Source organism: Chelon labrosus, assembly GCF_963514085.1.
Source record: "Chelon labrosus genome assembly, chromosome: 11".
Lineage (NCBI taxonomy): Eukaryota > Metazoa > Chordata > Actinopteri > Mugiliformes > Mugilidae > Chelon > Chelon labrosus.
In genome coordinates this window covers 11,913,528-11,928,039 of record NC_140344.1, presented here as the reverse complement: position 1 = coordinate 11,928,039, position 14,512 = coordinate 11,913,528, and the positions used below count along the sequence as shown (strand labels likewise).

The following is a 14,512-nucleotide window of genomic DNA, read 5'->3' as shown; positions in this document are numbered from 1 at the left end:
GCCCTAGATCTGTGAAGCATCTGACTTATTCTGTCATCCAGGCTCCTCTTATGCTGTTTGGGGCAGCAGTTCCTCATCCTGCACCTGGAAAAACAAAGAGAGAAAGCATTCCCTGGCAGTGCATCTCCATGCGTAAATGGAGAGGCAAATGTGCGTATGGGCTGCAGCCTACTTTTTCATTGTGCTTACAATAAATTATATTTGTTTTGTCACTAACTCATGTACTGTCCCATGACCACACTGGTATAGATGCATTATAGACTTCCTCATATTTCATATCTGCCATGAGTGATGGCGATGCCTGCAGACGCTTACGGTACCGGTGCGCAGAGTAGCACTTGTGAAAAAAGCTTCAGCGCACCGGATCGCAATGGTTATGTGAAAACATGTGTCATCCCACTGTGCCGTGACCGAGGATATGACTCGTGGGTGAGGCTAATGTTCACAAAAATATGGAGTTCCCAGAGATTCCGGAGTGCGGTGTGTGTGGGGTCGCTTTCGGTTATTCTCGCTCTGTTGGTCAAATGTGCAGATTGGAAAGCTGAAGGCAGCAGCAGCAGCAGCGCTGACAACAGACTCTCGCATTCATCGTCCCCCCTTCACTTCGTTTCAGGCTGCGCAGCGGAGCTGTTCCAAACTTGCTGGAGTGTGGTTTCGCCATTGTTCACCCTCGTATGTGCCTTCTTTTGGGTCGGTGTGTACTTAATCCGCTGTGGGGTTCTAATCCAGACCGCCCTCTCTCTCCTAACCTTGTGTCACCTGGGCGAAGTAGCGGCGTGGTCTCTTCTTGACGGGACAGATGAGCCGCTCTTTTCATTCACCACAGCGGCCGTGGTTGTGCTCATCTGCGCGGCCACCGGCGCACTCATGGTAGCACGGCTGAACCAGGGCATATCGGTGATTGTTTTCATCAGCGTTGTCAGGACTATTTCACTCTTCTCCCTGCACAAAGTGCGGGCCACTTGGAGACCGTACGTAGCGTACCTGGTTGGAGTGCTGGGCATCCTGCTGGCGAGGTATGCTGACAAGCTCCTTCCCAACCAAGGGAGACACAAGGAGGGCTGCACCCCCGTGACTGGAGCCAGGGAAGAGATCCCTGTATTTAAAAGGCGCAGGAGGTCCAGTTCTGTGATAGCATCAGACATGGCACACAGTCAGTCCAACAGTAAGTCACATCGCCGGACCTCTCTGCCATGCATCCAGAGGGACCAGGTAAGAAGTTTCTGTCCCATTCAACTTTTCTATTTCTGCTCTGTTTTCTTCTCTCATGACTAATTTGGGGTTTGGGGTGAAGGGATGAAATGAGGAAGCAGTGCAATGCCAATAAAATAAGGACAGTTGGTCTTTTATGACTCTGATTAGAATTTTCATTGTTATTTATTTAAAAAAAAAAAAATTATTATTGTGATGATTAAGCAAGTCTCATTAAGCTGGAGATACAAAATGTTAAAAGTCGGGTATGTCAAAAATATGTAGTGTAATTTAACATTAAAATCAATCATGGTAATCTAGTAATTATAATATTATTAACGTGAACAAATTATTATTAGTAGTATTACTAGTATTAGTATTATTAGTTTGCTTGTTATGATCATGTTACATTTCGGTGTGGACATGCTTTGGTCTCAGATCATCTATGGACTCATGCCATGTCACATTCTGTTGAGCCACTTGCAGCCATTTTCAGACTAAAACTGAATTTGAACTGTTTACATTTCTGTTCACATCATTCTTTATATCCACAGTCACATTGTTTGGATATAATAATATCTCATTACAATTTAACACGCTCATGTTACATTTTTTATAATTACATTTTAAAATAAAAACTGGCACACCATTTATTACTAAAATGATTCACTTAAGTCAGATTTTTCTCTGAAAATGTCGCATGCCTCAGACCCCTCAGATGCTGCTCACAGAAAAAAATACTACGTTGTAGGCCTCTGATTTAAAGTCAAGCTTCTGTCATTTCAAAATAAAGTACCAAATTTGGTGTTTTGTTTGGTGCTAACAGGATGCTATTTTGGAAACGGTGCCTTTCAAGAGCTGTTGAGAAAGAGAAGTTGAGGGAACAAAGTCAGTGGTTCATCTCATCCCCAATTATTTATGTCATGATATTTTCCCCAGATGATCCGTGAGGCAGGGTTTTTCTGTCCTGGACTTAAATGTCACTTGATTCTCATCACTTATCAAGGCTTGCTGTCCTCAGACCCCAGGAATGCAGCAGCACAAGCTTTTAAACCTCTTCTGATACTGATGCACACATGTACCTGTGTTAAGAGGAGATGAGGTTGGGGGGGGGGGGCTTCGCTCAAACTGACTCATATTAACTCCTTCTTATGGAAAATCAATGAGCATGCTGAGCATGTGAATGGGAAACAGGCGTTCGGAGTGATCAAAGCTCTCGTTGTGACCTGTGAGCGCGGTTAGGTTGGGAGATGAGAGGCAGCACTGTCGGCCCGGCCACTTGAAAGATGCCCTCAGCTCTCAGGGCTAGTTAGCGTTGTAGTGTGCTTGTTTGTTTTTCGTTGTGGTCACACACACACACACACACACGCATACGGTACACAAATCGGATATGAAAAGACTCTCAGATATTTTACTGTTTACACCTTTTTTTCTGATTTAGGTTTGATGTTGCAGCTGAAGCTTATTCAAACGTCAGTCTTTATTAATTTGATATGCAGTACTTGATTTGAGGTAGTAATGCAGTGAGGGTGTTTTTGAATGAGTGGTGGTAAGCTGGAAAATGGTTGACTACACTGAATAGTTGCTGTATCGTTATAGACAAGCAGCAGAAAAGCAATGCAGCGAATGATCCAAACAGTCTTGAAATGTGTCTTTACATATGCAACGAAAGCAGTTCATTTGGTGTATATTGTCCGCCAAATGTTATGCTGTGTGGTATAGCCTCATACCATTTGATCATCAATTTAAAATAAATGCAAATGGAATATAGGTGATGTTTCCTACATTAAACATCAAAACTCACTTCTTTTCACTTATAGCAAAAATGCACTATTGCAAATACGAAGTGCATCATGTTTAGATTTGGTCCCATTACTTTAAAGGATTCAAGATGGAGTTGCTTAGAGAACAATAAAAACAGCCCTAAAATGAAGACATTAGTCGTAAACAGCTCGCATCGATGCAACAATTGCAATTAACACGTCCTGGTCTGGATTCGATTTATTTATTTATTTTCTTGTCCCAATAAAAACTAAGCAGGATGGATCTACCAGACAAACAAAGCAGACAACACAAATGCGACGCTGCAGACATTTCCAGCATCTGTGGCTCTCTCTTCTGCTCTGTCACTCCATCCAAGCTGGAGCCCTCTGCTGAAAGATCATCTCAATTACAGGTTGTTGGTTGTGGAACATGAAGACAGGAGAGTTCGAGCTGCGCAGATTTTAGAGAACGTTAGGAGTGTGGAACATATTACTGCTTCTGTGACAAAACCTTAGTGGTCCGTCGTTCCCTTTCATCTCTGATGGTGCCGCTGAGCAGTTGACCAGTCGTGGCCTGCCCGTAATTGAGACACACATGGCGTACATATGCTGTCTTAACCGTGTCTTGTCTGTGTGGTCTGTAATGTGTAAACAAGCCCATGCTGATCCACACTAGTCATCACCTCACTCACAGTGGGCCCTGGCCTCCCTCAGGGGGGTCACACACACTTTTTGGGGGCCACAATGCAACCACCACATGGTGATGGGAACAGGAGAGATGTCAGACAGCAAGTTTAAAAAAAAGAGGGGGGGGGGGGGGGGGGGGGAATCAATTTACTAGGAGTTTCTTTGTTAGATGTCCTAAAGTGGTTAGTTGACATTTTAACAGTTTGCCCTTTTGCCGCGCTCGGAAGAGTTATGATGTTTTAAAGTAGCAGCATAACAAGGAGTAGATCTGCACTTTGTTGACCCGATGGTGTTTACACTACTGCCGTGCATCGTGAGTGTTTGAAGAATAGCGTGAGGCTGGATGGAGGATTACATGTGATACTTAAATTTGTTTTTCCCAGGAAGCTTCCCCGATAGACCTTTGAGTCTTATAAAAAGGCCCTTCAGACTGATAGTTACTGTGTAAAAACAGTTTATTCAGAAAACAAATAGAGCAAAGAGGAATCCCTCTGTCCCTTCTTCTCCACAAGCCTTGATGTTGCCCTGTCGCCCTTCGCCGCTCTGCCAAAGCACAACGTGCTCAACTGTAGATTTAATAAACAGTCATTTTCCATCCTTTTGATTACAAATTGGCTGCCCGCGTCTATCAGCTCACTAAATAGGTGCATTTTGCGATGCTGGGGTCATCCTCTCCATTATGGGCGTAATAAAAGAAAGTCATTATCTGCTGGTCTGATAGCAGTTAGCGGGGGCCTCTGCAGGATAGTTTTTCTTCTTGGGTTAATACAAAATGACAAGCCAGTCTTCTGTATTCCAGCTGGGGATATTGAACTGGAGGATGAGGTGCGGAGTTGTGGTGTGGATCGCTTTTCACAGCATGTAAGGAAATTTGAGTCTCTAGTGCTGCAGACATCAGCACTGTCACAGAGCTCCCTCTCCTCGCGAGCAGACGAAAGCGGTGCCTCCAGCACACGCTGAACGTTTTTTAGCCACCTGAGCTGCAAAGTTTGGGCAGAAGTGATTAGACGGTGAGTGGGAGTGAACAGCTTTAAGATGCACTGGAAGCCACTCCCTTTACTCTCTGTTTCTCCGCCCCTTTCCACAGCGCTCTGCTCCCTGTCCTCTCACTGACACCAACACAAATATTATCCCAACCGGAGGAGGAAATTCTTTCTTAACTTGGATGATAAAGATATTCTTGAAATCTATGATAATGACTTCCTGTGGAATGGGATCCAAACACAATTACTGTTGCTGTTGTAAATGCTTCCTCTTACTCTATTTTTGCTGCACCGTCCATAATTGAATTGTGTTTGGGATGGAGGAGGTTGTTGATAGCCTGTAGGGCAGTGATTTACCTCTGCGCACTCTCATCCCAAACAGCTTGTTTGTATTCTAAACACATAGCCTCATGGGATGTGATGGTTTTTTCATTTTTTTCTTTTTCTTTTTTGGACCGGCCTCTGGGTTAGAAATGGTCTCATTGAAAGCCTCCCTCTGCACTTGGAAAGGAAGCTGATATCAGCGTGAGGTTGTGTGACTCGTGATTGGGCGATCCACTTCACACTTTCAACCCTCATTCAGTCCCAGTGTGTTAGCTGGGCTGTGCGTGTGTGAGGAGGAGGCAAGGGGTGGAGGAATTGGGGTAGGAATGAAAGTAGGTCATTCGAGGTTTTGTTTAGTAGCCAGGCAAAACAGCAGGCTTACTCTTACCCCCCTGAATGGTGGAAGAGTCTTGCGTTTGACTGATGCAGTAGAACCACTTTTTAGCGTGGGTGTGCTCCAGATTTGTATGTGTTACCTCTGCCATGTTGGCTACGCAGCGTGAAGTTTTGGTCTGTGAAGCGATTGCCAGCTCCCGAGTGTTTAAAGGATAATTTGGGATTATTACAACCCGGGTCTTATTTTCATAGTTTTGGCAATCATTTCAGTCATGTTAACATAGCGAAGTGATTGTTGAAATTTGGAAACACGAGGAAAACACTGCCACAAAATCCAACTGGCCTCTGAAACCAATCAGATAGATTGTAAACAAACCAAAAGTTTAGCCAAATTACCTAATGTTAATGCTAAAACTAGGAGTGCACCTGGGAAGTAACCCTTCATTGCACAGTAAAAATATGACACATGTATCAAAGCAATGTTGAGACAAGTAGTAGCCTGTAAACTATCTTCCTACTAATGCTGTGTTCACAAGGTGAGTGACAAAATTTACCAAACTACAAGAGTCAGCGTTGTAGTGTTGCTCAAGCATTCCTTGATGGGGTTACCTTGTGATTCGGTTTAAAATGAACCGGCAAAACAAACACATATCAGCCTTGATTTGTTGCGCGTCACGCCCCTTGCACACTGACAGGTGTCGGGCGTCACTTTGTACCTTCAGTTCTCTGGCGTCCATTGCTTTTTTCACCAGTAGTGTGAACACGGAGTGGCGTGAGTAGTTCGCTGCACCTCTTCCATCCGTACGTTAAATATGAATCTGCAGTCAGCGGATAATAAGCTTACCTTAGCATGAAGACTTGCAACCGGGGGGAAATAGCTGTCTGGCCTCTTTAACAAATCTGCTGCAGTACAATGTATTAATTAATGAGATTTAGAGGTGGAAATAATGCAATTTATCTTTCCTTTCATCAGAGCCTGGCTGAATGTTTCCACCTACTTCCATTCGAGACTTCCATGCTAAGCTAACACGCTCCCCGCTGTGCCTCACAGACACAGCAAGGAGGAGTAACGTTAATCTTTTTTGTCTTGCTCTTCCCTTGTGAAAACTGTATTTCTCAAACTGTAAAACTCCCTTTTTAAAATCTGTGTCTGCCCTTATTGCCCCATCAGAGCTCTTTTGCGTGCTTGCGCCAGGGGGTGGGTTTCAGACCGGGTTTTGTAAAGCGTCTTGAGATCTGAATTGTTTCTGACGCTGTATAAATAAAATTGTATTGAATATTTAGTGATGTTGCCATGCTCCTAGATCTCAACAATGACCACAACTGAGAGCCAAAGTTAATATCATCAATAGCAATGATGGCCAAAGCTGAGAAAATAAGACACAAGTTGCAGAAAAGCAGATTTCTGTTTTTACAGAAATACAGTACATAGCTCATCCATCTGTGTCCAATTCTTTTATTCATTTTCAGCATCAAGAGTGTCTCACATGCCGATTATTTCCCTGTATTTCTGATCACCTAAACTGAGCTAACCAAACCAGAGGTGCAGGACTAAACTGAATGCCCCTCTCCCCTCTCTTCTCTACCCCTGGCACAACTACACTCTGGTTCCCTACTGATTACCATGGAAATTGCGGACGTCTGTGCGAGCGTGTGTGTGTGTGTGTGTGTGTGTGTGTGTGTGTGTGGTGCCAGCAGCTTGATGGCTGCCAGCTGCTGCAGGCTGAGAGGTTGAATCCGCTCTGAGAAACATGGAGGGCCTCTAACCACAGACGCAACCCAACGCAGCTGGAACTGCTAGACGGGCACAGGCCTCCAGTCCTAACACACATCACACATATTAACACCTCAGGTTCCTCATAACGGCCTCTCAGTTGAATACAATGCAAGAGTCTATAGCAAATTATGGATTTGTGTGTGTTTATGTGTGATGAAGGATAGAATACACTCTGTACTTTCATCTGTTGTCTGATCTTGGGCAATTATGCCACTGAAGTTTTCTGTCTTGCCATAAGAGATGGACTGTTTCAGTAATGGAGGTGAACAGAATGTTCCTGGCACAAGTGTGTGTGAGTGGAGTACGTGGGTGTCGTTGCCGGTGAATGAGTGTGTGGGGCAAAGATAGAGAAAACCTGTATGTGGAGAACCGGGTGCATATGTAACTGTATGTGCGAATAGTGCTGGATATAGCTTGAAAAGAAAAGATGATGTCTGAATTCTGGAATAGCTGCATTTAGTTTGAGGGACATAAACGTGCTTTTCTACGGAGCCCTTCTTTAGCGAAAGCCAGACCTCAGAGCACATGTGACCTCATCAGTGGATGCTTGGGAATTCATTATGTTGGAACAGAAGATTTTGTAATGAATCAGCTCGCAATGATGTGCAGTATTCTGAGGGACTCGCTGATAAGTGCAAACAGAAGGCAGGGAAACGCAGAAATCCTGTCAACTCTGGAAAAGTTGGAAAACTGTCCAAATAACAGCCGGAATAACACAGAAACTGCACAAGCCATGAAAACACAAAGGGACTACGGGAGTTAGCTAGTGACAGAATATTCCAGCAGTAGTACCGTTCCAGTTCCAGACGATGGTGGTGAAGTTTTTATGTCCTCTTTTAAACAACGGCTGCTTTCTGAATAATATCACTGCCACTGAAATTTACTTTGAGAAATATCAGCATTGTTTTCTATCAAACACTTTGTTATGTAACAAAAAAAGCTGAGATAAGCCTTCTGACAGGAGGCTTTCATAAACTGTCTAAAGCTTAAATAAAATTAATTTCTCCAAGTGCCTACACTGTGTATAACCCTGAAGCAGTGCTATTGCTCTTTAAATGATGGGGAGGTTGATAAGCCAGTACATATCTGTTACAGCAGCACGTTCGGGAACTGAAAGCAACACCTCAGGCTTTCATCTTTATTTATCGTCTGAACGGCCTTTTCAATCACATGAGGAGCCCAATTTGAAGACAGTAATCCCTTACATGAGGGGGCGTTTCTGCGCCTGCCCCGCTGCTGTGTGAATTGGAATGTGCAGGTTGAGCAGGACCTGAAGGACAGGCCTGTGGGCCCATTCAGCCAGCCCTCCTCTGCCTCCCCCCCCCCCGTACACCCTGACCTGAGCCAACACCACCATCCTGGGCTGTCACCAGGTGTGCAGCTGGCCTCCGCTGAATGAATAGACACTCTCACATTGCCCCGGGAAGTGTGTGTGTGTGTGTGTGTGTGTGTGCATGTCCGTGAGAGGGAGGTAGAAGTGGAGAGTGGGGGGAAGTGTAGTCCCAGACATAAATAGCCGCTGTCAGTAGAATGTGTGAAAAACAAATGGAAGAAACCACTGTTAATTTCCCCTCTCAGAGTGGACACATTTTGGGACAGCGCTGTCCCCAAAATTGATCTCGTGGCCTTTTCATCTTTGTCTGGGTTCAGAGAGGAAGTTCAGCTAATCCCTCAGGTCCCAGCGTGGCCCAGAGTGGCCATTGTGTCTGCATTAGAAACAGAGCAGGCCCCAGTTGCTGTTTCTGCTGCCATGATTCATTTAACGAGCAGGAACATTATGAACCCCTCTGACGGGGTCTGTCCAATAAATCCAAACATAGTCCGCTATTAATTGATTACATATTTCAAGAGCATGACAAGGGAGGCAGTTTTCAGTGATGGATGTCTGTATTTAGTAATCCACTGCCTGGTTGGTTTCTTATGGTTTCGGTTGGATAGGCTAATGGAGGTGTTTTATTTATTTTAAACGGTACATGCAACATAAGTTGTACCCTAAACATCTGAGCCGCTCCATTTCAGCTCAAGACTGTTGTACTTTAAAATACCAACGTTATTTAGATCTGTGTAATGTAAAAGAAAAAGTCGATATAACCCCCGCAGCAAACAGATGTCAACAAATATTAATGCACTGTCAGTTTTTTTTTTTTTTTAATGAACTCAGAAAGTAGAACAGTGGAAATTGCGAACTGGACGTGCCTCGATGTCTTTTTATAGCCTCCCCGCGCTTTGCAGGTGTCACTTATCTTCATTTTCAGAGCCTCAGTCAGTCGCTCAGAGCAGCCTGCGATCGCCGTGTTTCCACAAGGTTTAAAGAGTCAGAGAATGCATCAGCTCGGGAAATGTCACGAGCTGACGATTTCTTAAGTCAATTCGTCACCTGCCTCAGAAATAATGAGAGACCCCTCTTCCTCTTTTCTGAGACGTCAGAAAAAGAAGGATGTCCAAACTTTTGCACAAGACAAAATTGCTGTTGATTTTTTGAAGTTTGTGGAATAAAACTTTTGAAGGAAGGCTATTTTGAATGTTTGCTATTTTTCACTCCTGTATTTACTTCTTTCTTTCAAAATATGTCATTTGCCCAGTGTTGCCAAAACCCTTTCATACAACTGTATATACTGCAATCATCAGTATTTATACCTTTGACACTTTAAGTACATCTTGCAGATCATACATGCACATTTACATTAGTTATGTTAGTATTAGCTTGCAGTATCCTCAACATATAAGAAGCATTTTGGTGTTAAATCTTCGAAGCTGAGCTCATTTTATGACCTATTATATACTGTAAGCTAGTTTATCAGCATGTTTGTATGCAAAATCTTTATCTGCAGTCAATTATGGTGCCGTAAAAAGCAGAATGTAGAAGTATTAAGCAGAAAAGGGCAAGTAGTTATATTCTTTTAGGCATGCTGAAACACTTTTTGCAGCTTAAATTTGCTTGGATGAATATTTTCTTATTTTATACTCTTCATATGTTTACAGCAATAAGAGAGTTCCCCAGCAGGCATCATAGAGAGTTTAATCTGTTCAAACTGAGATTTTTTAATGCAGTTCTTTGCACCTAAATGTTATGGAGTTCAGTCAGAAAGCTGCACGTCTCTCCAGCTCAGTGGCGTGTTGCAGGGAAATGTGTTATTGTAACCTCTGCCTGGTGAGCCCTCCCTGTCCGTGCAGCCGGCTGCCTCACTGGCTCGCCATGAGCCCGTCTGTCCCTGCAGCCAACAAGGCTTCTGCTGTTCCCCGCTCAATGCTATGTTTTACTCTCTAAATACATTAATGAAAAAAAGAAAATCTGTCTGTACATCTGTCTGTCAGTCGAGTTATTTCGCCCCTCGCAGTGGCGAGAGTCTTAGGGTTTGGGTTAAGGGCTGTTTTTTCACAGTCACTTTCAATTAGTCCGATATTAAAAGCACAATGTATAGCTGTGGTTCCGTGCAGAGCTTGCATGATGGCATGCAGTGTCTGTATGATTTAGATTTTTATGGACACACCGTGCGTGAACAAATACCAGCGCTGGAATGCTGGTTGCGACGCTCAGTTTAAATGTAAGGCCATTTTTGGACAGCTTTGGTCACATCTCTGAATCCACTCTGCAAACAGAAGCTGCTGATGGTCAACTCGAGGAAGCGAGTTATTTTCTATTAATTAAAAATAGCTGTAAATAGGGAAAGGACACATTCATTTTCACCCGTCAGTTTCAGATTCTTCTGTTTTAACTTTAACATCTTTACCTGTTGAAAGAGACCTTTGTGCATTATTATTTATTAAGGTAGGACACTAGAACCTTTTGTCTTTCAGTGTGCTAAGCGTGATAAATATTTAATTTATTTTTTGAAAGTGAAGGTTGTCTGAAGTTGACATTTACTTGTAAGGTACAAGGTGAGGACAAGACATTAAAAATACCCAGAGACATTCACACACTTGCGAGAGTCCAGCTATACACTGAGCTGTAGTATTCAGTTTGAAAGGTTGGGTCTCTGATCGGCTGGCGGTGGGTTGCTGAGACGAAGGCAGCAGCAGATGAAGAGGTGTCCCACTCCACCGCACTATACGCTTTAACCACCTTCTAGTACACACATGTGTGGTCCAGCAGACTAGCTAGGCAAGGACCCATTGATTTGTTGCGACTATGCTCAGCACTGCCTGGAGACAGTGAACGATGTCAAGGCTGACGTGTTCTTGTGTAGGTGACATCCGTTAATACTTTGCCACAATCGATGGCTATGAACAGCAGGGTCTCCTCTTCCCCCCCTTCCTGCCCAAGATAGCCGCGCTCAAAGGCTAATTGCTCGACGGAACAGAAGCTGATCCACGGCCACTGGTCCACGTCACACCTTCGAACAAGAAGTCGGAGAAAAAAAAACAAAAAAAAAACAAACACATGCCATGACGACATGTGAGCCTGGTTGATAAGACGTTGCATGGCATTGTTTCAGAAAACTTCAAATGAATTCCCATGCGCGGGCCTTCATCCAAATAGATAGCACATAGCCACATGCTTTGTGTATTGCTGTGAAGTCTCCGTAAAGAAAGACTCACAACATCGTGGTTGGGATTAGAACAGGACTACTGGGCCTTTATTTTTAATGGTTATGTGCCTGGGGCCACCTCAGATTTCTCTCTCCGCTCACTCTCTCTCTCTCTCTCTCTCTCTCTCTCTCTCCATAATGTTTTCCATTAGCTGCTGTTCCATTCATGCTCTCTCTAGTCACTGCACCGTCTCTCCTCAGGGGCTGGACAGCTACAATGAAATCTCCATACCTACTATAGCAGACACTCTTCTCTTCTCTTCTCTTCTCTTCTCTTCTCTTCTCTTCTCTTCTCTTCTCCTTTGTCAGTGGAAAGAGTTTAGTGTTGGGTTCTCGGGCCTAAGGTATTTTAGCAGCCTCATAACCTGGATCCCAACAATAGCTCTGAGACCAACATGCAGACTCTACGCCACCACCATAATCTTCCTGTAACGTTGCACCCTTCTTTTATCTCCTTCTTCCCGCTCTCCTGTTGGAGCTGACGTGAGAATCTGTGCTGACATTTTATAAATCTTTGTTTTTTTTTTCCCCCCTCCATGAATAAACCACCCTTCACTTAGTTTCTTGCCGTCATGGTCAGACACACTTCAGTATCAACATTCAAGAACTGTGATAGGTTTGGCTGGTGATTCATCAAGACTTTCGAGAGAGCGTTTCCATTGTAAGGATGAGGAAAGGCATGTGGTGGTTTTGGCAAAGCTCCACAAACTGGAGAGGCAGAAGGACTTTTGACGTCATCGGGAAACGTGACCCACTTCTCAAGAGGCAAGGAGCCTTGGGCTGGTGGAGCAGATGTTGCGCAGATGAGCCTGCGTGCGCACACACACACACGCACACACACCTACTCTATATGCACACTCTCTACTCTGCCTTTATTTTCCATTAAAATGCCCACAGAAAATGAATAAATGGCACAGGAACTTAAGCCGAGTCTCATTTGGGTTTGTGGTTGTGCACAGGCGTGAAGTGATGTGGTCGTCTGCCTGTGCATTAGCAGGAGAGGTAAAGGACGACAAAAGGGAGGGTGTTATCGGGTAATTCAGGCCGTATCTGGTTGTTTCTTTCTCTTAACAGGTCTCAGAGGGGCAGAAAAAGCGCACGTCTTTCAGTTGCATTGCTTTTGTTATGTAAGGTGGACGTTCAGCTCTCCACCAGCTCCGTCCATTTCCTCCGTCCCTCTGTCCAAATTTCAGATTTTGTTACATAAAGCCGGGCCCGTCAGTTCGTTAGATGTGTCCAGTGTAACAGACTCACTTTATCTCTCTGCTATTTGCACGTTTGATTGAAAATGCAAAGGTTCCTGTTGTAGTACGTGTATTCCTGCTGGAGCACCAAAGTTTTCTTGCTTGTCTCTTTGCCTTTTCTTAATATTCTTAATATTAAAAAAAGTTAAAAAGTAAGTTTGTATTAAGAATGGGACTACTTGTAGGTGGAGGCCAAAATAGAGCTAAAAGAGGATTAATGTTTGATGCTGTATACGAACATTTCCTAAAAAAAATACACGTTTCATAAATGTGTGATTAAAAGGCAATGATCTAAATTAATGTACGTATTTAATGAGCTATTGTAGATTTTCTATGCTCTTATGTCAAGTTTTTTTTTTTTGGTGGTTTATTGTTTTCCCATGTGCTACCATGTGTATTTGAACTCCGTCTCTGTGGGAGATGATAAAGTTTCAACTAATCAGATTTTACCCCTAAACCCAATAAGCACGTCACAATTTGTAACGTGACTGATCTTCTACCAAATCTGTGGCAACTTCACAGAATACGAGTTGATTACATCAAATCGTGGATACAGTATGTTTGTTCACAAAGCTTCCAGCAGTTCAGTGCTGGAGAAAGCTGTGGGCCGAACAGATGATTTTTATGTAAACGTACCATGTCTGTCTCATTCTCTCTGTAAACACTTCATTTCAGGGCATTTTCCCTGGAATCTTTGCAATTATTTGAAGCACTTTCGATGGATATTTTTGGATTTCGTCTTTGTTGCATATAAGGGTCCACAGTGGGGTCAAGGCCTTTCTCCATTTCAAAAAATAGCATCGCTTCACTACCGGCCAAAGCCACAGCTGGCAGTCAATTTCCAATTTCTGAGAAAAATCTCCAGATCCCAGATCTATGGAAAAAAACATCAATGCCCATTGATCTCAATTATAAGGTCGACCGTGTGCTGTTGATATGATGATTGATATGATGTTTCATTTTTAATCCACAGTAGTCGAGTATTTAGCAGCTGTGTCCTCTTCGTTTGTTATTTGTCCCTGGGGAGAAGTCAGATGCTGTATCGTTTCAGACAGCTGTTAGGTCGGGCCTTCTTCTCTGTGTGTTCAGAAATCAGACCGTCCAGCAAACAAAATGGCGTCTCCTCCAGAGGTTGCTTATACTGTCTATGATGAGCTCATTATTTCTGAAATGTCAGTGGTAATGAAGATTGGTCACCTTCAAGAAGCAACTCAATTTACCATGACTGAGGTCTTTACATTTCTTGTCACGCCCAGATTCTCGCGGTTGCCGAGGGACAGCGAGCAGAGAGCAGAGCCAACAACATTACATGCTATGAAGATTATTCCTGCCTCATTTTACACTTGCATGTGCACACATAACATGTGATGCATAAAAGTGGCCGTAGCCTGTGATGTTGCCACAGATGTAATAAGCACCCATTCATTTCCACGCTGGCAGAATGTTAAGACTGATTCAGGGACCGGTAGATGAAAAGGTCAGTGGGCTTGTTTTGAGTGAGTGTAAGATTTCCATCATCACCCTGCACGCTCTAGCAGGCCCAGTCCAAACTACACAAACAGTGTCTCTGAAGCCCTTGACAGCCTTGATTCTGCCATTAAGTCAATAATCTGCTCTCACTCTCTCTCCTTCTTCTCCTCTTTTCACAACTGACCTGCTGTTAGTTTACGTACTTCCC

The 14,512-nt window shown here is 43.7% G+C and overlaps 1 protein-coding gene across 1 annotated transcript in view; it reads left to right on the top strand.

The window, feature by feature from the left end:
• Positions 1-291: 291 nt before the first annotated feature.
• LOC311495976 (cGMP-inhibited 3',5'-cyclic phosphodiesterase 3A-like) overlaps positions 292-14,512 on the top strand; it is a gene marked incomplete at its 5' end in the record, with an annotated part of 63,535 nt that continues 49,314 nt past the window's right edge. Inside the window, one exon of the mRNA XM_084555677.1 lies at positions 292-1,212. Coding sequence (XP_084411803.1) covers positions 292-1,212 — 921 coding nt within the window. The remainder of the gene's footprint in view (positions 1,213-14,512) is intronic.